The sequence below is a fragment of the Periplaneta americana genome, chromosome 13 (assembly GCF_040183065.1).
Source record: "Periplaneta americana isolate PAMFEO1 chromosome 13, P.americana_PAMFEO1_priV1, whole genome shotgun sequence".
Lineage (NCBI taxonomy): Eukaryota > Metazoa > Arthropoda > Insecta > Blattodea > Blattidae > Periplaneta > Periplaneta americana.
The window spans coordinates 113,476,731-113,503,473 of NC_091129.1; the positions used below are offsets into that span (position 1 = coordinate 113,476,731).

Below are 26,743 nucleotides of genomic sequence, written 5' to 3' on the forward strand. Positions count from 1 at the left end.
CATGATTAGGCATATATATTTAAACTGTCATCGCTCATGAATACTATGTGATGAAAATACACTCCTGGTCGACGCTAACGGAAATGTGTCAGTATTTGTAACGAAAGTGATTGTATCATTCATATCCAGTTTTACCCTCATAATATGTCACATTGTCTTTAAGTACGTGACATAGTATAGTACTGTAGGTATTCTTCGTCTTTGAGGACGAGTTGCTTATCATTGTAAGAACGAATATAGTGTATTCAATTGAGGCACTATTATATCTGTGGCCGGGAGGAAAAAGGTCTTAAGTCAATTTTTTGTGAAAATGAGATTTTTATAATATAAAAATGGAATAAAGTATTAAAATAAATATTCTTAAGTCCTTTATTCTGTGTGTGCTCGATTCAAAAAGTACTTAGACATTTGGTAACGCTCTATAGCTAAATGCAGTCAGGAGTCTTATTTGACTTTAACCGTTTTACCAGATTGTAGAGAATTGTTTCCACTTTCAGAATATATAAAATTCTCCTTTTCACAAAAAAATTGACTTAAGACCTTTTTCCTCCCGGCCACAGATATTTACATTCTTGACATCGACAGTCTTTTAGCGCCGGGGCCAGTTGTTAATATTCGTCATAAATGTTTTTCAGAATTTCAGACCTATGATCACAGTAATTCAAAAGCTTCAACTCAAATACATTAATTCATCTTGCAGTAATAATCAACTCGCCATCGATACGTTGTAACATTTCATACATTATAACCGCACCTTGAACTCAGTGTAGGTCGATTATAACAAATTCATTTTAAATTACTTGACCGTCTTCTAGCTTCTGAGACGAGTTCTTAATTAGGCCTAATACGTGAGAATGGCTAAATTTGTTCACATTTAAACGTGATTGTATAGTAGCTCTGAAAATGTTCAGTACACTGGAGATGAGTTGACAATATTATGAAATTGGATAAAATACATCCACTATAATTGTAATTTTGTTTCTCGTGCATTTCGAGGTCTCGGCAAAACAGGCTGAGAATATCTCAAAATTCGCGCACGCAGACTACATCGTGTGAATCATGGATGAAAATGGAGACGAAAATATTAATGACAGAGTTTTGTCCGAAGAAATTTTATTTGCGCAAAGTGACAACACTGTATTTTAAAAATAAATGTTACTCCTGTGATTGTAGCTCAAGCTACCCGTACGCTGTTTAAAACTACGCATTCATAGTTAGCCTATAGTTCAAATCACCTCTCTCTTTATATGTTTTATTTTAACTCTTTATTTAAATTATCTTTCTGTAATTTAGAAATATTTGTGTCACATTATATTCCTTTACAACTTCGTAACGAATTATTGTTTATCCATCACCATTTTGTTGCTTTTTTTTTTACTTGGTTATTTAATGACGCTGTATCAACTACGAAGTTATTCAGCGTCGATGGAATTGGTGATAGCGAGATGATATTTGGCGAGATCAGGCCAAGGATTCGCCATAGATTACTTGTCATTTGCCTTACGGTTGAGGAAAACCTCGGAAAAAATCCAATCAGGTAATCAGCCCAAGCGGGAATCGAACCCGCACCGAGCGCAACTTACAATGATAAATACAGTAAACATTACATTACATTACAGTAGACTACTAAGACATTCTATATTATGCATTATTTCTCACTTGTGCAATTAAAAATTCTTTGGACGAAATTTGTCACAAACATTCTTCCGTCTTCATTTCATCCAGGATTCTCATGATGTAGTTCATGTACGCGAATTTCGGTTTATTCTGTATAATGTGAGTCACTGTTGTCAGTTATCTTAGTTAATGTATTCTTGTTACAATTATTCACAGGTCTTTCTATTATTTCTTGAAGGACTGTTAACCATGAACAACTCTTAGATTACAGAAAAATTTACTTTGCAAACGTTGCCAAGTGTACATTTTATTATGAGTTTGCAGGTAGCGTGTACAACGTTACACACTACATGGACTTTCATCCAGGAGGGAAGGAGGAACTGATGCGAGGTGTGGGTAAAGATGGCACCGATCTCTTCAACCAGGTAATTGCATTTTATTGTGTGTAACAATAAGTGCATGCAACATCACAAAGAAGATAATGTGATAGACATATTGTTGGGATGTTGTAGCTGTTGTCATCGTAGATTAGATTTGCTGACCCGCTGCAGTTACATGTAGGCACTACTCTAATGACAGTCTTTTAAAATTTGCTCTATGAACAAATTATGAATTTGATAATAAAATTTTAAACTATAAATCACGAAATAATGGAATCGGCATTCATGCATTCATAGTTTTCTGCCCAAGGGCAGATCTTTTACTGCAAACCCAGTATTTTTCAGTCTTTCCTATTTTCTGCCTTCCTCTTAGTCTCCGCATTTGATGTATATACTGTATCTTAATGTCGTTTGTCATCTGATATGTTCTTCTGCCACGAACTTTTCTTGATTGACATTTGATACACTTTTAACACTTGTATCTGTACCACGGCATAGTTCAGTTGGCTAATGATAATACGTTAAAACTTGTTAAATTAACAACTTTCAATAAAGTATTGTGTTAACTATTGAACTACATGTAACTACTTTTGTTACTATGGGTAGTTTCGCAGTGGTTTTCGCCATTATCAAACATTCCAGTGAGATTTTGCGCGTTCTTTCGGCTTCTTCTTGCTGGGTGTCGTTGTGAGAGTGATGTTTAAGTAGTGGTGGGGTTGCATTTGTGATTGATAGTGTGAATTATTTTCTACAGTTGTATAATATTAAGTAGACGTCCAATTCCGTACAGAAAATATTTTCAAAAAACAGTCTAATAGCCCAGCCACTAGCCTTTTTCTTCATCTTATTTTCTCCTTCTTTTCTTCTTTCTTCTTCTTTTTTTCCTTCTTAATTTTCTTCTTCTTTGGCCTGATTATTGCAAATATTGTTGATACTGAAAACATGGTACAAGCATGCTGTCTGTCTATGTACAGTGATTCTCCTAAACTGTTTGGTGCATGTTGTTCTTATTCAGCATCTACGAGTCAATTAATGTGTAGCTGTTATGGACATTAAATGTAGTAATTTATGGTGAAAAATTAATAGGCTTCTGTTTTAAATCAGAAACGCAATGACAATACACTAGCTACAGTATTAAAATCAGACCATTTTATTCATGATTTTTTGTATTACATAGAATAAACAGACAAATGAAATAGTACCATACATTTCATATGGCAGGAAAATGATTTATAGAAGTGCAATGAATTATTTAAGTGTACGAGATTATTTGTACTTGTACTTTTCGTTGTCAAATTTAGTCCAAATTTTTATCCCAACCTCTCCAGAAGGATTAAGAGCTACAAATTATAAATTCCCCTTGTGCTTGTATTTAAGCTTTTCCTTACTGGGTACTACTTTTCGAGAGAGATCGTCCTGAAGCTTGTTTCTTTAAATACTGTTTTGACTAGAGTTACAAACTGGCAAGAAAATCAAAGACAAGTGACAAATTGAGTAAATGTTTTTTTCTTATTTTTTTTTTCTTTTCACAAGGTTGTCAAGTGACTGTCAATTGTTATCATGTTTGACATATAAGATGGCAGATCACAATATAGCACTGCTTTATAAAATAAATGATGATAATATTATTTTTGCTGCATTTTTACCAAAGATAACAAAAGGTTAAAAAAAATGGAAGGAAATCGCTCTGTTGGCTGATACAGCATTAATTCGACTACTGTCTTGTCTAAATTTACCTCTAATTTCTGTTTTGTTGAGGTTAATCTGAATCTCATTTAATTCATATATATTTTCCATAGCATAATAAAAACTCTTTTTCTGTATATTTTTTTCCTTTTAGGATTTTGTATTACAATTTCCCATTCTTAATCACTTGACCACATTTCTAGACTTCTAGTTCTTCTTCACTGCTCCAGATGTATAGTCTTACAAAATGACTGTAACTTTGACCATATGTCTTGGACTTGTCAAAATTATCTAAATGTTATAATCAATTATGATAAGTAAATTTCTTCAAGAAACAGAACACTGGTCAGACTAGTAAAATTCACTCCTAATTTACTTGTTATTTGTCTCTTGTCACTAGTTACTTGCCTCTGTGTTTAGGAGACATGAAAATGTGACGAGTTGATACTTGTCACTTGTTTTCCTTGTCACTAATGAAAGTAGTGGTTTTAAGAAACAGACTACTGATGATTTTGGTAGTTGTCCTTGTTGATACTTTGAAAATTATGACGAGATGAACAGTCCCACCATATTCTAGTTCATAACAAGTGTGTACCAACAGAGGCAACTCGGTCTCTCACTATATGAACCAACTTGACACCTGTAAATGTTGCAGATTCATCCATGGGTGAACTACGAATCCCTGCTCCAGAAATGTCGTGTGGGTCGACTGGTACAAGGAAGGCCTCCACCTCCCAGTTTTGTAGACAGACTGTTCCCCAAGAAAAGTAAAGCCAGACTTCCTGTGCTATCCGAGGTTGCACAGGGTCCTCAGAAAAACACCCGCATGCCTTCAACTCCGTCCATGACAATGGATTGGTTCCAGCAGATGGCCACAGTGACCCTGCAGTTCTTCACGAAGGGGGCTGTCCCCCAGACTCGTGTGATGCTGTGTTCTAGCCACAGGGACCTAATTATTAATATTAAACTAGATAAATTTTTGCATGTAACACACATAGTACTGGAGGACAATGTCTGCTGGCCAGCCAAGGTGAAGACTAACTATGAAACAGGGACAGTGGAAGTGCAGTTCACTAAGGAAAAGTCAGTCATGTGGAAAGGGCTGGGGGATCTGCAGGAGGATAATGGACAAGTGAGAGAAGTGCAGCAAGAACCATATGACTCCTTAGAGGTGGTGGGGATGTGTAAAGTGAACCACAATACCCAGCTGCTGCTTCTGCGTCATAAGCTCCGGGTTCATGTCACTGTTCCCATTGGATACAGTGTTCCAGTGCTTGCTGATATAAATGGTATGGACAAGTGAATATCCAGTTCTGTTCATAGGTTTGTGTCGTCAGGTTTCATTGTATTAAGCTGCTTGTACACTATCAATTTTTTCTTCCAATTCAATACTTCACAAGAAAACTTGTCAAAGATTTGTTGAAGAAATTTTCCAAAGACTGTTTCATATTGCTAAAGATTTTACAAGATTTTAAAACATGTGCTTCAGGTTTTTTGTAACCTATGTACGCCTACCTACCAAACATTACAATATAAATATGTAAATCTTATGGGGAATAACTAGGCTACACAAAACTTTTGTTACTTAACTGTACGGTGTCCTAAAACAAAGAAAATTACAATTGCATGTTATTTAAAAAAAAAAAAATACGTTTTGTATTTCCTGGGTCATAGATTAGAATCGTCTTCATTAAAATTACATGTATTGATACTTAACTCGAGATATTTGCCTTGTAATTTCCTCATAAACATTGTTTTTCTTCATTTATTATAATATTTCAGAGAACTCACTGTGTACAGACATAGTTGTAATTCATATTAACTCGCAAACAAGTTTTCTCAATCAGGACGCCATGTTTTGTTTATGGTTCTTGGCACCATCCCTTTGGTCATTTCCTTCAAAGAATTGTCAAGACTTTGATCGATTAGAGTATGTTCTTTTACTTTCAAGCCAATCAAAGTCTTTAAAAGTATTGCAAGTGATTTGGCAATAAAACTTGTAAAGTATTGGCGAGTCTTAAAATGTCTTGTGAAGCATTGAATTTAACGAAAATTTGATCGTGTATAAGCAACTTAAGTTTCCAATACCTTCAGATATTCAGCCAAGAGCATCTTGAGTAATTTATTTAGTGGTTACCATGCATGTCATTAAGGCTAGTTTACACGACGACACTAAATTTCGCAACAAATTTCATGAAAGTAATTACCGATACATAGGAAGTTGTTTACATGGTGATACCTGTGTATACTGTAGTTTCATGACGGCTTTTGTACTTTTCTTCAAAAGTGAAAAAAGAAGAAAGAAAGAAATCTAAACTAGGGCATGAATAAAGAGAAAATCACATTTAGAATGTTCTCAGTTCTGTAACCTTATTGAAAGGAATAGTTGTAGAAGATCCCAAAAGTTATCATAATCATTTAAGAATGACTTTGGAACAGTTCAATTTTTCGCTTATTTTTAAAGTTTGGGTCGTTGTAATCCCACAATCACGTTTGTACTACACATAAATGAAAAAAAACTTAATAATTTCTTCACTTTTACATTTCATTTCCTAAATCAGTTCACACATCAGAACGTGTTTAACCTTAAAATACCTCGAAAAGTTTCGTTTCACGAAAAGTTGGAAGCCGCCGAAACTTTCTAGTGTTGTAACTCAGTGTCACCACTACATTTCACACATGCACATTCAAATAAAACCAGCTGCGAAATTTAATTGCGAAACCTAATGTCGTCATGTAAACTAACCTTAGATTTGGAGTTTGCGGTTTTAGGCCTATATCTAGCCACAGACAAGAGATTTCTGAGTGAAGAAAAATTCTTCTGATTTAATGCTGTTTTTAGTAATTGGTTCATTGGCACATTTTCAATATAGGACTAAGAGCAGATCACTTTTAATATTCACAGAACAATGTTTTTAGACCAATTCATAATTTTAGGTGGTACTACTATACTTGTTTTTTTTTTTGAAAGATGGGACATGACAGGAGCGTTGCGATCGGAAAAACAACTGAATCTCACATAGCGTGGTAGGCCTGTTGCTATGGTAACAACAGTTGAGTTGCCAAACTTACCATTCCCACGTGGTGAGTGCTTAATAGCTCTCTTGACGACATTTATTGTGCACACAATGTTAGCATTGGTACGTTTCGTCTTTGATTCTCTGTCGATTTTTGTATTGTTTTCTTACCTTCGCGTCAATTGTCAATGAATGTTTTAACGTCAGCCATCTTAACGTCAATTGCTAACTTCCATCAGCTGGCAGCATGGTAGTCCATATTGGCATCATAGCACTGTAGTTCCAAGCACGGCCGCTTAACTGTCATGTCTCATCTTTCAAGACAACAAGTATAGTTGTAAAATTGATAAACAACAAGGATTCTACTTCATTTCTGAGTGAAGAAAAATTCTTTCAATTTAATGCTATTTGTAATAGTGATAACTGGTTCATCGGCACGTTTTTTAATGTAGGACTAAAAACAAATCACTTTTAACATTAATACACAATGTTTTTAGATCTATTCATCATTTTAGATGGCACTACTAGTTGTAAAATTGATAAGCAACAAAGATTCTACTTCATTTCTGAGTGAAGAAAAATTCTTCCAGTTTAATGCTGTTTGTAGTACCAGTATTTATACTATGATCTGTTGAATTAGTTACAAAGTTTTCACGATTACACACGAGGAAGTTTATTACGTAGTGAAAAAATATACTGCCAAGCCATGGGCATTATTTGTATATTCATTAATCGCTAATAATAGCAGTCAGATATTAATGTAAATGATAGTTATGGTGTGACCGGTTTATAAAAATGTGAAGGCACATAATAACTTGTATGTGTATTGGTGACATCAAATTATTCATATTCATATCTAGAGACATTGTTAAACGACCATACTTCCATCTATGCTTTATAGTCAGAGAAACTGACTTGCTGATATATTTATTGCCTTGATAAGTCTTTACTGTCATGTAGTTTATGTGTTGGTGCAGATGTCGAGATTGTGCGTAGTTACACTCCCGTGGCTGCAGCTATGGAAGACAAGTTCCTGCCCTCCGAGTGGAGTCCAGACTGTTTGTGTCTGATGGTTAAAGAGTGTCCTGGCGGTCAGATGAGCCCTTATCTCTGCACCCTCAAGCCTGGAGATGTACTCAAGGTCGGTCAGCCTGTAGGATCATTACGATTGTCAGCAATGGATGGTGCAAGTCAGCTGTGTCTGCTGTCTGCAGGTTCAGGGTTCACACCCATGATACAGATCATCCTCTGGGCCCTGGGTTCTGGCAGGAAAAAACGCTTGTGAGTAGTAGTTCATTTACAAAGTATATACAGGATGTTTAAAAATACACTGCAAAATTTCAGAGTTGGGTTCTACACATGTAGAAGATAACAAATGTTATATAAACATGGGCCCAGAAATTTATAATTGTTGAGATATCATACAATCAATTATTTTATGTTAATACATTACTAGCTTCTGTTTAGTTTTACAATGATGCACCATGTTCAGTACCTTACAAGAGGTGTTCGAAATGCTCACCCTCTACCATACTGCAGTCGACCTGGTTGGTGAGTTGGTATAGCGCTGGCCTTCTATGCCTCAGGTTGTGGGTTCGATCCAAGGCCAGGTCGGTGGCATTTAAGTGTGCTTAAATGCGACAGGCTCATGTCAGTAGATTTACTGGTATGTAAAAGAACTCCTGCGGGACAACATTCCGGCACATCCAACGACGCTGATATAACTTCTGCAGTTGCGAGCATCGTTAAATAAAACCTAACGTTTTAACCATACTGCAGGCTTCTGCTCGGCCTTTCATTGAGGTACAAACATGCTCAGAAATGTCTGATGTTGTATGTATTGTTTCACTACCCCGCACAATTCTTGTATGAAGTGTTGCTTCATCCTCCACAGCAGTTGAGTATACCAACAACTTTAAATACCCACACACAAAAGAGCCCAGCGGGTTTAGATCAGGTGAGCGTGCAGGTCAAGCAATTGGTCCACCTCCACCTATCCAGTGATCAGGATAACATTCATCCAGGTGTTCACGGACATAAAGACTAAAATGTGCAGGGGCACCATCGTGCATGAAATACATCTCTTGCTGGACTGCTAATGGAATATCTTCCAACAAATGTCTGATATCTCAATAAATTATCAATTTTCAGACCCATGTTTATATAACATTTTTTGATCCTCTGCATGTGTGGAATCCAACTCTGAAATTTTGCTGTGTAATTTTGAAATACCTTGTATAACTACAACAACTTAAAAATACATTCTAGAATAAGATTAGTTTGATATATACATTTTTTTATTCTTGTGTGGGAAGGGTGAACCCAATGCACTATGATCATGCTACGTGGAAACTATCTATTGTGCTAACCCTGTTAACTAAGGCCACTTTCTAAGTTTCACTGTACTCTCAGGTTCTGTGTAGGCAACCTCACATGCTCCTAGTCGAGCTCTCTCCGTGTGTCACAAGCTGGCAATCTGAGAATGCTATGGAATGAGAACACAGTGAAGAGTAACAGAATTATGTATGTGTCTGTATATTGGAGGAATGGGAGAACCAAGAACAAATACCAATTGTAATCTTGTTTTCCACAGTTTTCCACTATGGATTTTTCACATGAAAAATTCCAGACACCTTAGGTTAGCAGTCATCAAAAGACTGCACGCTCAGGCTAGCGTCTCTTACCTGTGGAAAAGACACTGCCCTAGCGTGCATTCGTGGCTGCTGGCAGGTATGCTGTCTCTCTATCTCTTGTGCATGACGGAGTAGAGTTGCTTATCCTCCATGCACTCTACCCATTTCAGCGAGTGCTGACGATCACTGCCTTAGGGGAAGCACAACTTTTTACTATACGCCCAGCAATATGGGATTATTTTAACACTAACAGATTTATTGCCAAATTTCTAGCAAAAATTTCGAGGTTCTGAGAGAATCTTCTGTTTCTGTCTGCAAGTCAGTAACATATTTCTTATTTTGCAGCCAGAAAGTGAACCTGTTATGCTACAACCTGAAAGAACGAGATATTATGTGGCAGGAGCAATTAGAGGCACTTGCTGGCACTGACTCAAGGTAGGTGATCTGCAAATGTTTAGAAGAAAATACGACGAATGCAGGCGGAGTTGGTTCTTATTTTACATATACCTTCAGTGTTGATGCTAATAACATTACTGAATGGGAAAACGTTATTATGTAGATTCATAGCGAGCATTTTGGAATACACATTGTGTGGGGTTTATTTCCATATTTTGGTACTTCTAACCTTTCCAGATTTTCAGTTATATTTTGTATATTTAAATTTATTTCTGTTGGTATGTTTGTTTCCTCTTCCACATCTGTGGCTTAAGTGCTAGTGCACTGGCCTTCCATCCAGGTGACCCAGGTTCGATTCCTGGTCAGGTCGTGATGGAATTTTTGGTGGACAAAACAGATGTTGCAGAGAATTTTTTCTCGGGACACTTCCATTTCTCTCTATCATTCCACCAACATTCTCCACCTCCACCTCATTTCACCCTTCATCTACAATAGTAAAAATGGGCTCGAGTGAAGTCTTGGATGGTACTGGTTTCCGATGCTGATATAGGAAAGGCCTGGGACTCTGGACCCCTTGGGCTTATGCAGTCGAACCTGACTTTACCAGGGGCTGAGGCAGGATGGCCCACCTGTTAACATCGGATTCACAAATGCCACCCAGGCAACCTGTTTAATTTAGACAGTCATCGTATATACAGAGTGATTCACGAGGATTTAACGTCCCTTACGGAGCTTATTTCCTAAGACATCCTGAGCAAAAAATGTCATATAAACATTTGTCCTAATCTCAATATTTTGAGAATTACATTAATTTGAAGTTGTTTATAAAATACCATTATTCTTGAGTTTTAAGGATAAAAGAATATTACAGATAAAGAATTAATTATTCAGGTGTATCATTTCTTTAATTAGCTAGTATTCTGAAGCTAAAAATGTGTTGTGAATTCCATAGTTGCTTTGTACAGAATTTTTTTTCGATTTTTAACTACAAAATTATATTTTCTTACGCATTTATCACAACAATTGTTACAAATCACCCCACTCTTGTAAATTCTTTAAGACTGTACGTTAGGATGCATAATTAAACTATAAAGAATCAAGTTTCTAAAGTCGTTTGATTTGTAACAATTTTTGTGATAAGTACTTAAGAATGATGTCATTTTTAGTTAAAAATTGAAATATAAAATTTGTACAAAGCAATTAACAGCACAATTTTATCTTCAGAACACTAGCCAATTAAAGAAATGATACTTCTGAATAGTTCATTCTCTATTTGTAATATTATTTAACACTTAAAATTAAAGAAAAAAAGTATTTTACTAACAACTTCAAATTAATTTACTTTGAAAATATTGAGATTAGGACAAATGTTTATATGACATTTTTTGCTCAGAATGTCTTCAGAAATAAGCTCCGTAAGTGACGGTAAATTCTTGTGAATCACTCTGTATAGGGCGCACAATGGGCCAATGGATCAATCCCAGGTCCAGTCCTTGTAAAGTCAATCAGTTTGCTTCCTTCAGCAATATCATTCTGTGTTGAATATATTGGTACTCGTCTAGTGTTCCTATATTATTTTCATATAAAAGAGAGGCACATTAGAAGACAATACATCTCTACAAATTACCAATAAATTGACAGTTTCTTAATAATGAATTTACATTAGAATTCACATTATTTATAGCGGGATAAGTATAAAACCATTGATACAGAGCAGTAGCAAAAGCAAATTAAAATTACCGATAAGCAAAAATTAATGGCATTCATATTTTTAAAAACCATCATGGTGGCTCATCAGTGTTAGCATGCTGAACTTATAAGGTGGGGGTGCCAGATTCAAATCTCAGTCGAACCACCCTGAATTTATAACTCATGTTTTGCAAGCCCATGGTCCAGGCAACACTGTTTTTTCTCCGAGTATTCCAGCTCCCCTGTGATATCCAAGAATTCTCCATCACCACCACCACCACGATCATCATAATTCAATCATTATGAGTGCATTGTAGATCCACTGATCGTGGTGAACTCATAGTCTCTGACAAACTAAGTGATCTACACTTCTCAGCACTAGTGACATCATTGAGCCAAGCTTGTAGAATCGGGTGAATAATGGCATGTTAAGGATCCTACCATTTGAAAAATGAAAGAAAAAACAGCGTAAGTGCATAATTGTGTAAATCTGTAATAAGCAGACAAGAATTTGAAGTTTAGCTTTCATATGCAGGGCAAAGAAAGAGACAGGGTGGGAGAGAGAAAGACAAAAATGGATAGAGAGAGAGAGAGAGAGAGTTGTCCTCTGTCACTTTCTCCTTGTAGTGATAGATACATTATACCGACATTAATAAATGGCCATGTCTGCTACATTAAAAGTATGAAATACTGAATTAACCAAATGTTAGTTACTATTATAATATTTTTATTTCGAATCGAAGTACTGTATGAAATAGAAGAAACGTTCAAATTCTCTTTAGCATAGAATTAATAGGTATTAATTTCACCATGAAAGCTCTGGTTTAGAAAGATGTGATAATGAACATACACAAGAGGACATTTTTACTCTAGAAATATATTGTCGAGGTACTGGGACTTTTCTTGACAAAAAACAGTACAATTGGGAACCCTGTTCTCGTCTGATCACTGAAGTACAGCAACATTAGATGTGTACACTATTTGCAAAATTACTTTTACCTCCCTCAAAATATGTTAGTTACACCACCACATTCTAGTGCCGAGGTCATGGAAAGCACGGGGCTCTACCTCCATGCCCCCCAAATGCCTTCATGGCATGTTACTGGGATACCTTTACCTTTTTTTACATTCTCTGTTAAATGTGTTGAAAATTTTGCTAATTCTCTTGCATTTCTCAAAATCTTCCATATTTCATCTTATGTAATTGTAATCTGCTGTCGCATTATTTTTCTGAGTTTATTCGCAACTTTTCACCATGTAAAATAATAATTATTACAGTATTTCTTACTTATTAGTGTTATGTATTTTTTGTACGATTAATTTATTACCTATTAACTTTATAATATTTATTTGTTGTAACAGTCATGATTTATCAATTTGACAATTTATCAGTAAGAGTTAAATGGAGTTAAACTTCAAGGTAATTTTAGCCAACTTGTCCAAATTATGATCGTTCGTTGAAAAGTTAGAGAAAAAGTTAAAATTCCAATGTTTATACTCTGTGAAAAGATTTATTAAATCTACATACTTAGACTTCAACAAACAAAATTTGATAACACAATCACAAGGGAAAAAATGGAACTCTCTGCATCAAAATCCACAGTTAATTCCCGATTTGCCACGAAAATCGTCTGTAGCTGCATTTAGATTGGCAACAGGCCATGATTGTTTGGCCAAACACCTGCATAGAATTGGAATATATCAGTCCCCTAACTGCCCATTGTGCAACTCAACCAAGAAATGGATTCGGAACACCTCAAAATCTGTGCTTCAGTGGCTGGCCATGATAATATCTTCGAAAAACATTGGAGTGCAAAAGGTCAAATGACTTTATTGTCAAACGCCTGGCATTAGAAAACAACAACATTTATCAGTAAGAATTAATAGGTACCGGTAACCATAATAATAAAATTGATTGATTAAAAAATAATATAGTAAGTGTAAATATACACATTTATCCGATATTGAAACTTTTCAAAATATTTTTTTATGTTGCAAATTATCATATTTTGCTTTACAGTTGTAATGTGAAATTCTATCAGTTCCCTGTATAAAAGTATCGATTATCTAAGTGAAGTTCTGTTGTTTATGGATCTCTCTTATTTTTATAAAAGCCAGTAGTGTGGTTCCTAATTAACAAACTCTAAATTTAAAACTGTTTTATTTATCCCTAACACAGATTCTCCGTCACTCACATATTGATAGAGCCAGACAGTGACTGGAGAGGACCAACATGTGAGCTGACTCTGGAGATCCTGCAAAGCATTGTGCAAAAGGATAGCTTTGTGTGTGTATGTGGTCCTGATTCCTTTAGGAAGGCAGCTGTCAGGTGTGTGGCTACATTAGTGCTTTAAACTTTTAATAGCTAGTTACCAACAAAAACTCTCTGTATGTTGTAAGTAAAATTCATCGTCGTCATCTGTTTTTATCTTGAATCTGTTGGTTTCTTTGACATTTCACTTATGCAAACCTGTTAAGACTTAGTCGACAATTTATAATATTTGCAGCACAAATTCAAGAAATTACTTACCTCATTGCATTGCCTTCAAGTAAATTACACTGGACCAAAGACTTCAGAAGTATCAGAGCGAAAAAAAGTACAACTTATGAGCTATTCCATCTCAAATCGACCGAAATATAGAGAAAATTGACCTTACAATTTCTAAATACAATGAAACTTTTTTGTACGTAGAGAACTGTGATAAATGCTTTGTGCAAAGTTTGAGGCATCAGAACTTCATAGTGTTTAAATTAAAAATATTTAAATTTATCGTATTTTCATAAAATTTGCAACTTTAAACTGTTGTAGTTTCGAAACCCTTTCACCCAATGATCAAAATCATGGTTTATTTTGATGCTGAGAAATTGAAGTTTATATTGACATATAAACAGATTTTCCTACTTTTTATGGAAATGGAGAAATTTAGATTTTTCCTCATAAAGACGCCTTTGCTTAGGAAAAAATATTTAAAAAATATATAGTTAGATTCCGCATTGAAAGTACAAGTAAACACATTTTTTACTGATGGTATGTTGATAAGAAAGTATTGAAAATACTAGCCCAGATAAGCAAGGCCAGGAAACAAACACGTGATTTTTGTCTAGTAGCGCATAGCTGGGCTAGCTTTATCACAAGTTTTCATAAACACAGGAGTAAAATGACGCCCAACACTCGCTTATCTTCAGCTCTCGGCCAGTGTGTGCGGTACTGCGTCATTCAAGTCTAGGCGTGTGAAAATAATTTATTTAATACCCTCGAAACTTATTGCCGTACCAGTAAGCAAACAATACCGAATTTCTCTTAATAATGCAAGGTTTTTTCTTAATATTTTTTTACATTTTTACAAATGATCAAAAAGCCTAAAAGTAAGTAAAATCAGATTATCTGTCTCTCTGTACACAATAAAAATAAGGATTACTTCTTATCATAACCTACCAAATGTCAGCTTCAAAATGAGCTCTCGTTCAATGTTCGACAGTGAATGGTTCCAGAGTTCTGAGCGCTGAAAGAGGCTTGTTTTTCTAAAATATGTTACATTTGTCGCTCAACAATACGAAAACCGTTTGACTTTCGATAGTATATTTTTGCAAATGCACTCTCCTCAGCACCTTCTATAAATAGGGAAAAAATTAGGAAATAAAAAAAATGCGAGGTTTTTTACTGATCGATTTCATATGGAATAGCCCTTACAGTGAATTATTGTGTTCTCAACTTGCCGTGAACAGGATATTGTTTGCGAGAATGAGAGGGGCAAGAGTAGTGTCCAAAGAGTGTCATCTAACCGGAAACGGATATAAACACTGGGAGAGTTTGAGGGTAAAAGGTGATAATCGTAACAATGGTAAAAACGCGTAAAAGAAGTGCATAGCTATTGGGGCTGCTAATAATGTTTACTATTGGCTATTTCGGAAAAAAATTTAAAACTTTCTATCAGACTGAAATTTTCTTTATAGACAGGCTAGTGATAACTCAATTCTGCTGGTTATACGTATATTTCGAAAGTATAAGGCTTGATTTGCTGTGATTTTGCAGATTTCTGGGAGAAATGCAGCATCCGGAAAATTTGTGTTATGTCTTCCAAGGCTGAGGAAAGATTGCTGGAGAAGAGATAGATGTACTTTCAAGCTTACACTGACAACACTGCCACTTCCTTCATTTGCCACGAGACTGTGTGAGAGCCAGGCAGATTCCTAAAATAGCACTGGAGAAAATATAGAATGTTCCTGTCAGCTTCGAATTAAGTGAACCCAAGGTGGACCAAGATCAGCATCATGAAACAGTTTTAATTTTGGGCGAATGCTGTAGGTAAAATTATTATAATATAAATCGGATGTATATAATTATATATTTTTTAAATAGAAAATTGTTGTTTTCTGAATTTTACTTTCAAGGCATGTATTGTTCTTGTACGGATAGGAAAATATCGTACTATGAGCTGTTTCTATTGCGTAGTTTTCCTTTGAAAAATAATTTTGTCACAAAACTGTTGAAGTAAAATAGTACAAGCTTCAAGGAATTATTTGGAAATATGTTTACGTTTGGCTTGCATTTGTGCATTTCAGTATAAAGAAATTGCGTAATTTAGAAATAGTCAAATATTATATATAAACCATTTCTATTAATAACTTAAATTGAAATATTCGTTCTATCATTTCTCATTCGGACTTTATATCTCGGTATTAAATAGAAATGTTACCTAACAAAGTTTTGCTAAAATAGTACAAATGAGTTTGGACCAGTTCTCTAGTCATTTTCCTCTTGGGAGGTATTTGTAAAGATTCACACCCTTTTAGCAGCAAATGTAAATTGTTGTAACGAAAAGTGACACATTTTCATGAGATGAATTTCGAGTAATTTTGGAATAATATTTTTCACCAGAAATATTATACTGTAATTCACCTTAAACATGAACTTTAAAGCACAAAATTTAACTTCAGTCTGACATTTAACATTTCCAATTCAATTGGATAAGACACGTTTTTAAATAACAAAAACAAGTGAGTGTAAAGGCTGGTTCACAATATACCGGAAACGAGAATCGGAACGAAAACAGTAAAATTGTTAAAATGTGTACATTTAAATGTGAGCATTCACAATTAACGAAAAGCTTGCCGGAGCCCGGGATCGGGAACGGAGAGTTGGCCAAGTTTCAACTTTGGCGTTCACGTTTCCGATCACAGCTCACTAGATTCATTCTATTGCCATCTGAAAGCTATGTTGTCGTCGTATATTTTGTAGCAAGAAGACTGTGATATAACCTATGCATTATTTTGTTCTGTGCTGTGCTTTGTTCTGTGCAAGTTTTATTGATGAGATTCTAAGATTGAGTGTTGAGGAAAGTCCTCACGTTTACGATAAGTGGCGCGCCTCGTATAAAGATGAGAAAATGAAGGAGAATATGTGGCTTTCAATAGCTGCATCTTTGAACACCGATCGTAAGTGAATCATATTTTATTACTGTATTGGTTGTATTACACACTACATATTCATGCTTCAATTCAATAACTACTGTTGTGTTCATTTTTGTTCTATTACAAATGTTTCTTCTCTAATTATTTTCCGTTATGGTAGACTTAAAATAGGTTGTGATAATAAAGATGAATGGGCATATTTATAGTACCGTTGAAATTTCGAAGTTGGTTAACCTGTGTTTATGTTGGCTGCCTTGTACTCATGAGAGACCGCCATTGATCAGTTATACACAAATAACATCAGAATGCGTAATATTGACTTTACATATCGTTATTGACATGCATATCGATATGCATAGTCGTATACATTCTTGGTTTATTGTGAATCAAAAATTTTCGTATTCACGTTTTCTGCTTCTCGTTTTCACTCTGGTTCTCGTTCTCGGTTTATTGTGAACCACCCTTAAGTTTTCAATTGGCAGCTCCGTTTAGAATCAGAACACAGATTTATTTATGCATATAGAGTTACAAATATGAGATTAGCTTGAAATTGTTTGCTTTAATCTCTTTACTCTTCTTCTCGATCAAAAACAAATTGCATAATCAGTACATTCCTGGAAGAGTCTGAGGTCATGGATACAGAAGTGTATGTGCCTCAAAATTACGATTCATAACAGAAATTTATTCTCTCTGATTAACTTTGTAACTTCCTTACCGTGTTAATATGAAGAATTTACCAGGCTGACTAGTTTCGAAGTGATATTCTTCATTGTCTGAAGCCTAGTCTTTATGTGTTAAATGACTTGTTTCATCTTGATTCTTCATTGTTCTATATACACTTTTAACACTTAAAGGCTTCAGACAATGAAGAATATCACTTCGAAATTAGTCAACCAGATAAATTCCTCATATTAACACAGCAAAGAAGTTACAAATTTAATCAGTGATTAGGTAAGTGTTAAAAGTGTATATAGAACAATGAAGAAATTTATACTATAGTAATATGCGTTATAAGAGCGGTATGTTGAAGTTTTCATGTTCGAGGAAAAGTTTGAAAAAGCGAAACGTAGTTGAGCTTTTTTAATTTCCGAGAATTGAAAGAAAACATACTGCTCGTGTATCGTACATTATTTTGTGCGAAGATCGTTTATTACATACCTGAAAGAGGAATTTCTAATTAGTTGCAATGAAATCTCCATCTTGGTTTCTGTTCAATGACGGAAAATTTGCAAAACAAAAATATCTATCTTCAACATTGTTGCTTTAAAATGTTTTCTATGTTTACTATACTCCAGCAGGCCGTGATATACATCTGTCTTTTTTTTTCCCCCAGTCTATAAATGCGAACTTAAAACAAACGGTAAGGTTATGTAATGATTTATTTTTCATTTTAATATTTTAACAATATTATTTATATAACATAGTGTAGTAATAACATCGGCAAGTTGATTTGTTGATTTTTTCACGGCCTCCTTAATGTTACTTGCATCGCGAATGCAGTAACTTTAGTGGAGTTGTAGAGTTTACTTAATTTTTGCAAATATTTAAAAACAATAATTAACAGTGCAATTTAGGTGAAATTGCAGTGGTAAGTTTCCAATTTATAATTATTACTATATTGAACGTCTCTAAAAATAATATGTTAAAAGCCTAAAGCAGTAAAATCAATATGTCACTTAAGCGGTAAGAAGAGGGAAATTGTTATGTGTGTTAGGTGGGAATACTGAATGTGGAATTTTATACTTTCCGCAGATTGGTTTTGTGCGGAAACCAAGCAAATACGCACGATCTCGCACAAAATATTTTTTTATTTGGCTATTTAATGATGTTGTAGCAACTACTAGATTATTTAACATCGAAGGAATTGGTGATAGCGAAATCAGAGAAAGAATTCGTCGTGTGATTACCTGATACTTGCCTTACAGTGAGGGGAAAACCTCGGAAAAAACCCGACGAAAATAATTACCCAAGCGAGTATCAAACTCATGCTAGAGTACAGTTCCAGATCTTGGTAGAGCAACTGGCTATGAACTGGAGACTACTGGGTTCAATTCAAGGTGGTGGCGGGATTTTTCTCGTTTCCAAACTTCCAAAATGGCCCCATTGTCCATTCAGCCTCCAGTCAAATGGAGTGCCTGCCTAAAAAGTGGTCGGAGAGTTTTGCTGACCACATTATCTCATTGCAATATTGATATTGTTGAAAACATGGAGCTCTTCCTTCATGTCCTGCATGTGCCTTCATGGCATTTATAGGGGATGTCTTTACTAACAGTTCCTACTCAAGTTGAAGTATCATTGCATACCTGTTTCGTCCTCCTCTTATATCTCGTTTTCTTCCCCTTGTACCTTGCCTCATCTTCCTCATTGGTCTTACCATCAATATAATTTCCCTTTCGTCTCTTTCTCTTTCAAGTTCCTTTTTACCTCCTTGTTCTTTTCGATTTTCTTATTGATTTTCTCTTTTCTGTAGTCCATTTTTATCATCATCGTCGTCGTCATATTATTGCTGCCATCTGTGCATTCACCACTAGAGTAGAGGAGGCAAGACCTATCCTGTGATCTCATCATGTGCTGTAGCTATATCACAAATGAGTATGAAGGGGGAAGATAGGTTTTAATCTGACAAGCAAACGTTCTGATGGGAGCAGATAAAAAAGTTAATTTTTTTTCTTTCACCATGTTAATAATGTCAAAAGAAGTGCTTATACAAATTTTGGCCACTCGATCGCAATTACGAGGCCGTCCAGAAAGTGATTTTCCCTGGGGCCGTTTATATAAAAAAGCACAATTGCATGGAAATATTTATTGAAACAGATACAGCATATCCCCCACTAGAATTGAGACATTTGTCATACCATGGAATCAATTTTTTGTCGCAGAAGTCAGCCGCCTCAGATTGGAACCAGCGTTTGACTGCGTCTGCACCTCTCTGTTGATCCCATGATATGAGAAATGTCTCAATTCCGATGGAAATTATGTTGAAAAATAACTCAACAATTGCTGTGTCTGTTCCAATAAATTTATCCTATGAAATTGTGTTTTTTTTTCCTATTAATGACTCCTGGCGAACTTATTTTTTTACAGCCCTCGTAATTGTGGTCGAGTGGCCAAAATCTGTATAAGCACTACTTTTGACATTATTAGGCTAACATGGTGGAAGAAAAAAAATTAACTTTTTTATCTGCCCACATCAGAACGTTTGCTTGTGAGATGAACATCCAGTTGGTAGTATGCAAATCTGGCTTTCAGGTAGCTCCCTGTAAAGCAGGTTTGAATAATTTCAAGGAAAAATTGTTCCGGGGCCAGTTCTATAGAGGTTAGTAATCTCCCAAAGATACTCTACATTTGAGGTGGCTAGCATCATTCGTTTTGAAATAAAGAAAGAAAGAAATGTGTTAGTTCTATATAAATCACTCTGTATATTTTAGACAGAAGAAGAGGACAAAATCTCGCTGATCTCAATCTAAGAATGGTCCTCTATATGTTCACCTTTTCTTTCAAATGTTCTTGCAGTGATGAAATTTCCTTAGAGATATTCTGTCTCAAATAATGGGAAAATTTCTGTGTATGATGACAAAAATAGGTTCTTCAGCGATGGTTTCATGGTAGGACCTTCTTAAATCATGAAAGCAAAAGTATTTTTAAAAGAAATTACATTTTGAGAATTCAGGAAATAAGTATTTAAAAATATTTCAGCATGTCTTGGAATCGTTTATGTGAGCTTTGTCGGCACTTTAGTATTAGAATATTGTAAAATTGGGCCAGGAGGAGTACGTAATTGCATACATGTAGAATCTAAATACATGTTCATTGGTTAACAATGCACTATGCCATCATGCACATATAGGCACAGAAAAGAGACCCGTACTTTCTAAATCCTGACACGAAATGGATGTGAGTGGTTATCTTGAAGTTCTAGCATCAGGATTGGATAAGAGAAATGTCATTGTAAATTTCAGTGATTGAATCCATGACATTACTAAGCATTGTCATACCATAGGTGTTGGTACATAACCTCTAAACTTCAGGATCCCAATATTCCTCCTTTAGGCCTCGTCCGTATTTATGTAAGTAATTTGAATTCAAATAAGAATAAACATGGCGTTGTTCTAGGTTGTGTATAGGATTGCCACTTTTTGAAGTCGAAATATTAGGACATCTAAAGTAGGGTTGCCAACTTGCCAGTATTTCACCTGCATGGAATAACCCCTAAACTTCAGGATCCCAATATTAGTTCCTCCTTTAGGCCTCGTCCATATTTATGTAAGTAATTTGAATTCAAATAAGAATAAACATGGTGTTGTTCTAGGTTGTGTATAGGATTGCCACTTTTTGAAGTCGAAATATTAGGACATCTAAAGTAGGGTTGCCAACTTGCCAGTATTTCACCTGCATGGAATAACCTCTAAACTTCAGGATCCCAATATTAGTTCCTCCTTTAGGCCTCGTACATATTTATGTAATTTGAATTCAAATAAGAATAAACATGGCGTTGTTCTAGGTTGTGTATAGGATTGCCACTTTTTGAAGTCGAAATATTAGGACATCTAAAGTAGGGTTGCCAACTTGCCAGTATTTCACGTGCATGGAATAACCTCTAAACTTCAGGATCCCAATATTAGTTCCTCCTTTAGGCCTCGTCCATATTTATGTAAGTAATTTGAATTCAAATAAGAATAAACATGGCGTTGTTCTAGATTGTGTATAGGATTGCCACTTTTTGAAGTCGAAATATTAGGACATCTAAAGTAGGGTTGCCAACTTGCCAGTATTTCACCTGCATGGAATAACCTCTAAACTTCAGGATCCCAATATTAGTTCCTCCTTTAGGCCTCGTCCATATTTATGTAAGTAATTTGAATTCAAATAAGAATAAACATGGCGTTGTTCTAGGTTGTGTATAGGATTGCCACTTTTTGAAGTCGAAATATTAGGACATCTAAAGTAGGGTTGCCAACTTGCCAGTATTTCACCTGCATGGAATAACCCCTAAACTTCAGGATCCCAATATTAGTTCCTCCTTTAGGCCTCGTCCATATTTATGTAAGTTATTTGGATTCAAATAAGAATAAACATGGCATTGTTCTAGGTTGTGTATAGGATTGCCACTTTTTGAAGTCGAAATATTAGGACATCTAAAATAGGGTTGCCAACTTGCCAGTATTTCACCTGCATGGAATAACCTCTAAACTTCAGGATCCCAATATTAGTTCCTCCTTTAGGCCTCGTCCATATTTATGTAAGTAATTTGAATTCAAATAAGAATAAACATGGCGTTGTTCTAGGTTGTGTATAGGATTGCCACTTTTTGAAGTCGAAATATTAGGACATCTAAAGTAGGGTTGCCAACTTGCCAGTATTTCACGTGCATGGAATAACCTCTAAACTTCAGGATCCCAATATTAGTTCCTTCTTTAGGCCTCGTCCATATTTATGTAATTTGAATTCAAATAAGAATAAACATGGCGTTGTTCTAGATTGTGTATAGGATTGCCACTTTTTGAAGTCGAAATATTAGGACATCTAAAGTAGGGTTGCCAACTTGCCAGTATTTCACCTGCATGGAATAACCTCTAAACTTCAGGATCCCAATATTAGTTCCTCCTTTAGGCCTAGTCCATATTTATGTAAGTTATTTGGATTCAAATAAGAATAAACATGGCGTTGTTCTAGGTTGTGTATAGGATTGCCACTTTTTGAAGTCGAAATATTAGGACATCTAAAGTAGAGTTGCCAACTTGCCAGTATTTCACGTGCATGGAATAACCTCTAAACTTCAGGATCCCAATATTAGTTCCTCCTTTAGGCCTCGTCCATATTTATGTAAGTAATTTGAATTCAAATAAGAATAAACATGGCGTTGTTCTAGGTTGTGTATAGGATTGCCACTTTTTGAAGTCGAAATATTAGGACATCTAAAGTAGGGTTGCCAACTTGCCAGTATTTCACCTGCATGGAATAACCTCTAAACTTCAGGATCCCAATATTAGTTCCTCCTTTAGGCCTCGTCCATATTTATGTAAGTAATTTGAATTCAAATAAGAATAACCATGGCGTTGTTCTAGGTTGTGTATAGGATTGCCACTTTTTGAAGTCGAAATATTAGGACATCTAAAGTAGGGTTGCCAACTGGCGAGTATTTCACCTGCATAGCCAGAAATTTTGGTGGATTTCAACATAAGACCAGTGGCTGGTATCAACCCCTTACCGACCCTACTTGTGCCCGGTAATTTTATTAAATGAATTTTAGAACTTGTGATAACAGCTTTTATCATATAATTATACTAAAAGAGATTTTACTTTATTTCGTGGGACATTTTAACTTTAATTCAGAGCAGCTAAAGATAATATGGGAATTCTCAAGTATTCTTCAGCCTAAAAATCTTAGGAAACAAGAGTACGACAAATGGTGTGCGCTTCCACACAAAGGAAAAGGTGTTATTTTATTTCAAGAATATACTCCCGGAAATAAATGGATTTTTTCTAAGGAGGGTCTGTCTTCCTCTGAATGGCGGGACACAATTAAGATGAATGCTAACGTAGCACCAGTGAGAAGGCTTCATGGGAGATCCTTGGACGGTTTCCGTTGCAGATACTGCAACGGGATTGAAACCTTAGCACATATCCTAGAATCCTGTCAGCATGGAGAACTCCTGAGAAATTCACGCCGTCATAACATCCGAAAACTAATAGCACAAGCCCTTAGAAAAAGATCCTTCGAGGTCCATGAAGACGTGCACTGCGTTGCGTCTGAAGGTGGCGGAATTAGAAGAGCGGACATCGTGGCTGTGGACAAGACTAATAGTAAAGGCTTTATACTGGACCCAACTGTTAGATTTGAGATGAGCCAGACCCAACCATCTGAGGTCAACAAAGTGAAACAACAAATTTATGAGCCTACTATTCCGTATTTTCGAGAAAAATATCAGATGGAAGGCACCTGGGAAGTACATGGTTTAATGATCGGAGCGAGGGGCACCATCAACTGTAAACACTATCAAAACATTTGGAATCCATGACATCATTCCAAAAATAATTACTTCTAGCATTAAAGGGTCTGTGGCGATTCTGAAAAATCATTTATACGGAATATCATAATCCCCCCTCTTTCTAACCGTTACTGTGTGCTTGTTACAATATATGTACAAATTTATTATTTCTTAAATTTAAGCTCCTAGTTCACATTTCAATTTGACTCTTCTAGTTTACTGTAATCGTTATTATTCTTATATGTATGTTATTCTGTGTTTTTGGCAACCCAGGATGCCTGGGCAGACTATTTCTTGGAAATAAATTATATATGTACACCAAAAGTGGAAGAAATTTTAAGTATTCGACAAAAACTAAGGCTGCAACTAGATGGAGATATACTCTATGATGAACTGTGCTTGTTAAATGCTGTGGCTTCTTCCTTTGTGAAAGATGAACATTTTTGACAAGTTTTATAAGATAGTGTAAATATTTTCAGGATAAGGATGCGTCAGAAAAATCTCCACATATAACAATGGTAGTTCGATACGTGTTATTTCTGCATGCAATTGTTTTGTGGAGTGTGCATTCAATATCATGAATAGTATGAGGAAGCCTCCGGCGTAGCTCTGTTGGCTAAGGCACTTGCCTACTGAGTTGCACTCAGGAGCGGGTTCGATTCCCACTTGGACTGATAATATTAATAACTTTGTTCCTTAAAAGCCAGTAAGTAAGTAAGTTACTATGCAGTGCCTGACAGGTACGAAGTTCAGCTCTTCCGCTATTGTATCAGTTTCTTCATCATGAGGATGACGGAATTCTTCCGAACTACTGGGAAGATGACTGATAGATTTCATTATTTTCGGCACCACTATTTTTTTAGAGCCTATCCTTCACTTCTTCGCCTTATAGTTTCAGTTTTATTTGAACCTCAGCTGTCTTCACATTAAAGTCTGAATCTGCTCAACTCCACAAACATTTTCATCGCCACTTCTCTCGCACATTTCGTCTAAATCCACTTTGTCTGAGAAATAATGGCTTTATTGTCAAGAACCCAGCATTAAAGCCTGTATGATGAATCTTCTCTCACTGTGAAAAGAGAAAGAAAGGAGATATGTCTTACCTCGTCTGTGTTGTTATTGCGATGGGGGGGTGAAGCAATGCCAGTGGCGGAAGGGACTAGTTGATACATTCTGTAGCACAAAATAAAGTAACAAAATATCTCTCTTCGTACTGTGTAGTTCCGTCACTGAGCTTGTCTTACAAGAAACTGAGTTCCGGCAGCCTGTACAATAACAAGGTTTTGAAAGGAATCCTGAAAATTTACGACCCTCCTATAATCTCCACCCTCATTTGAAGGGACTTGGTTTTATTGCTACTGAGACAAGATAAACCTTACCAGGTGTAATTAACAACAACATTTACACTGACAGCAAGCTTCAAAGAATACATGTACATTAGCAAGAGTTCAATAACTGAAAAGTTTGGACTTTTTTTATTGTTAGTCATAGGCAGAGTTATGGGAGGGCACTACCTCACTAAAGTTATCTCAACTCTTTTTTTTTTTTTCTATTGTTAGAAGGTATTGAATTCAAAAGATTTTTCTTGCTTTTATTTGTGATTAAGTTTCTGTGCTTAAATTGACGAATTCATGTCTTCAGATCATGTGTCTGGACTATCATATATATTTTAAATTTCTGAATGTATAAGAATTTCTAAACCTCGTTTGAGGAACGGAAGCACTGTAATGTTTCTTTTGTAACAGCCTGTACTCATGTGTTAGAAGTCTGCAGGTGTTCAGGCCACTACTTGGAGAAATATGAATAACATACTGCACAGCAATGCAGAAAAAAGAAAAGTGATCGCGGTATAATGTGTAAACTTACAGACGAGATTAAATAAAATAATTACAGTCTACATTTCATATGATATCTTCAGGAAGGTAAGCTTCATATAAAAAATTTCTGTTAGCACTGTTACGTAGTTTTATTCATGTATGCATGTGTTTCTGTACGAGAGAGAAAAAGAGGGAGATTGTTTTAAGTTATGCCCTACAGTTCAAGTCCTATACATTTCGGTCTGAAACATCACAGATATGGATGTAACACTGTAAGAAATATGCCGCCCAAAAATACCTTTATTAAATGATCATATTCCGATATACTGTACCAATCTATAATGGGGGGAGGAGGTAAATGATGTCCTTTGTAACCCCGTTATGTGGAGATTTGTGAGGATTCTATGGTTTTGCTTTGCCCCCTCCCACAAGGAAATAGTTCTCTCTCCGTCTATGTTGCTAGTTGTCAAAAAATATAAACATACAATGTTTCGAAGAATGGATCTCTCTTCGTGTTTAGGTGAAAAATCTACTGTGGGGATTGTTACAAACAGCTAGCCTGTCTGACTGATCCCCACAGTGGGTTGTGTGTTTGTATTTTTGACAACTACCAATGGAAAAAGTCCAAACTGCTCAACTATTGAACAATTCTTTGTTGCTATCCCTCCCCCCACCTCCCATTGAGATCAATTAGCAAGAGTCTTTTGTTATTTATTCTCTTGTTGGATGCTACATTACTGTAAGAGCACAACCTTTAATGACAGTTGAAACAGTATTTATTATTCACAGATCTGATAATCCAAACAGATGCACTCATCCTTCAAAGACAGCTTGGAATTAGTTCATTTAGACCAAGGATAAGTCACACAAAATAATGCACAGATGTTTAGGTTAATGCGTGGAATTCAATCACCAGATAACAGATAACTGAATTTGTATATGGATTAAATTTTATTCTGATTGGTGTGATTAGAGAAGTTAACCACTTTGGACATTAAGTGCAGGACTTATTCTAACTAAATAAGCAATTACAAATTTTTGTACATAGTGATAAATATTGTACTTTATATATGAATGGTTAGCTATAAATTTGTAGCTGCAACTACT

The 26,743-nt window shown here is 35.6% G+C and overlaps 1 protein-coding gene across 4 annotated transcripts in view; it reads left to right on the forward strand.

Moving 5' to 3' along the window:
- LOC138712281 (cytochrome b5 reductase 4) overlaps window positions 1–25,802 on the forward strand; it is a 50,035-nt gene extending 24,233 nt beyond the window's left edge. For 3 of the 4 annotated variants that reach the window (XM_069843879.1, XM_069843878.1, XM_069843877.1), the window contains 6 exons: window positions 1,942–2,042; window positions 4,339–4,972; window positions 7,678–7,981; window positions 9,679–9,768; window positions 13,598–13,747; window positions 15,452–25,802. In XM_069843879.1, the coding sequence (XP_069699980.1) occupies window positions 1,942–2,042; window positions 4,339–4,972; window positions 7,678–7,981; window positions 9,679–9,768; window positions 13,598–13,747; window positions 15,452–15,506 (1,334 nt within the window). In that variant the 3' untranslated portion in view covers window positions 15,507–25,802. Of the gene's footprint in view, window positions 1–1,934; window positions 2,043–4,338; window positions 4,973–7,677; window positions 7,982–9,678; window positions 9,769–13,597; window positions 13,748–15,451 lie in introns of all 4 variants that reach the window. The other variant, XM_069843881.1, reaches the window with a different exon arrangement.
- The last annotated feature ends 941 nt before the right edge of the window (window positions 25,803–26,743 follow it).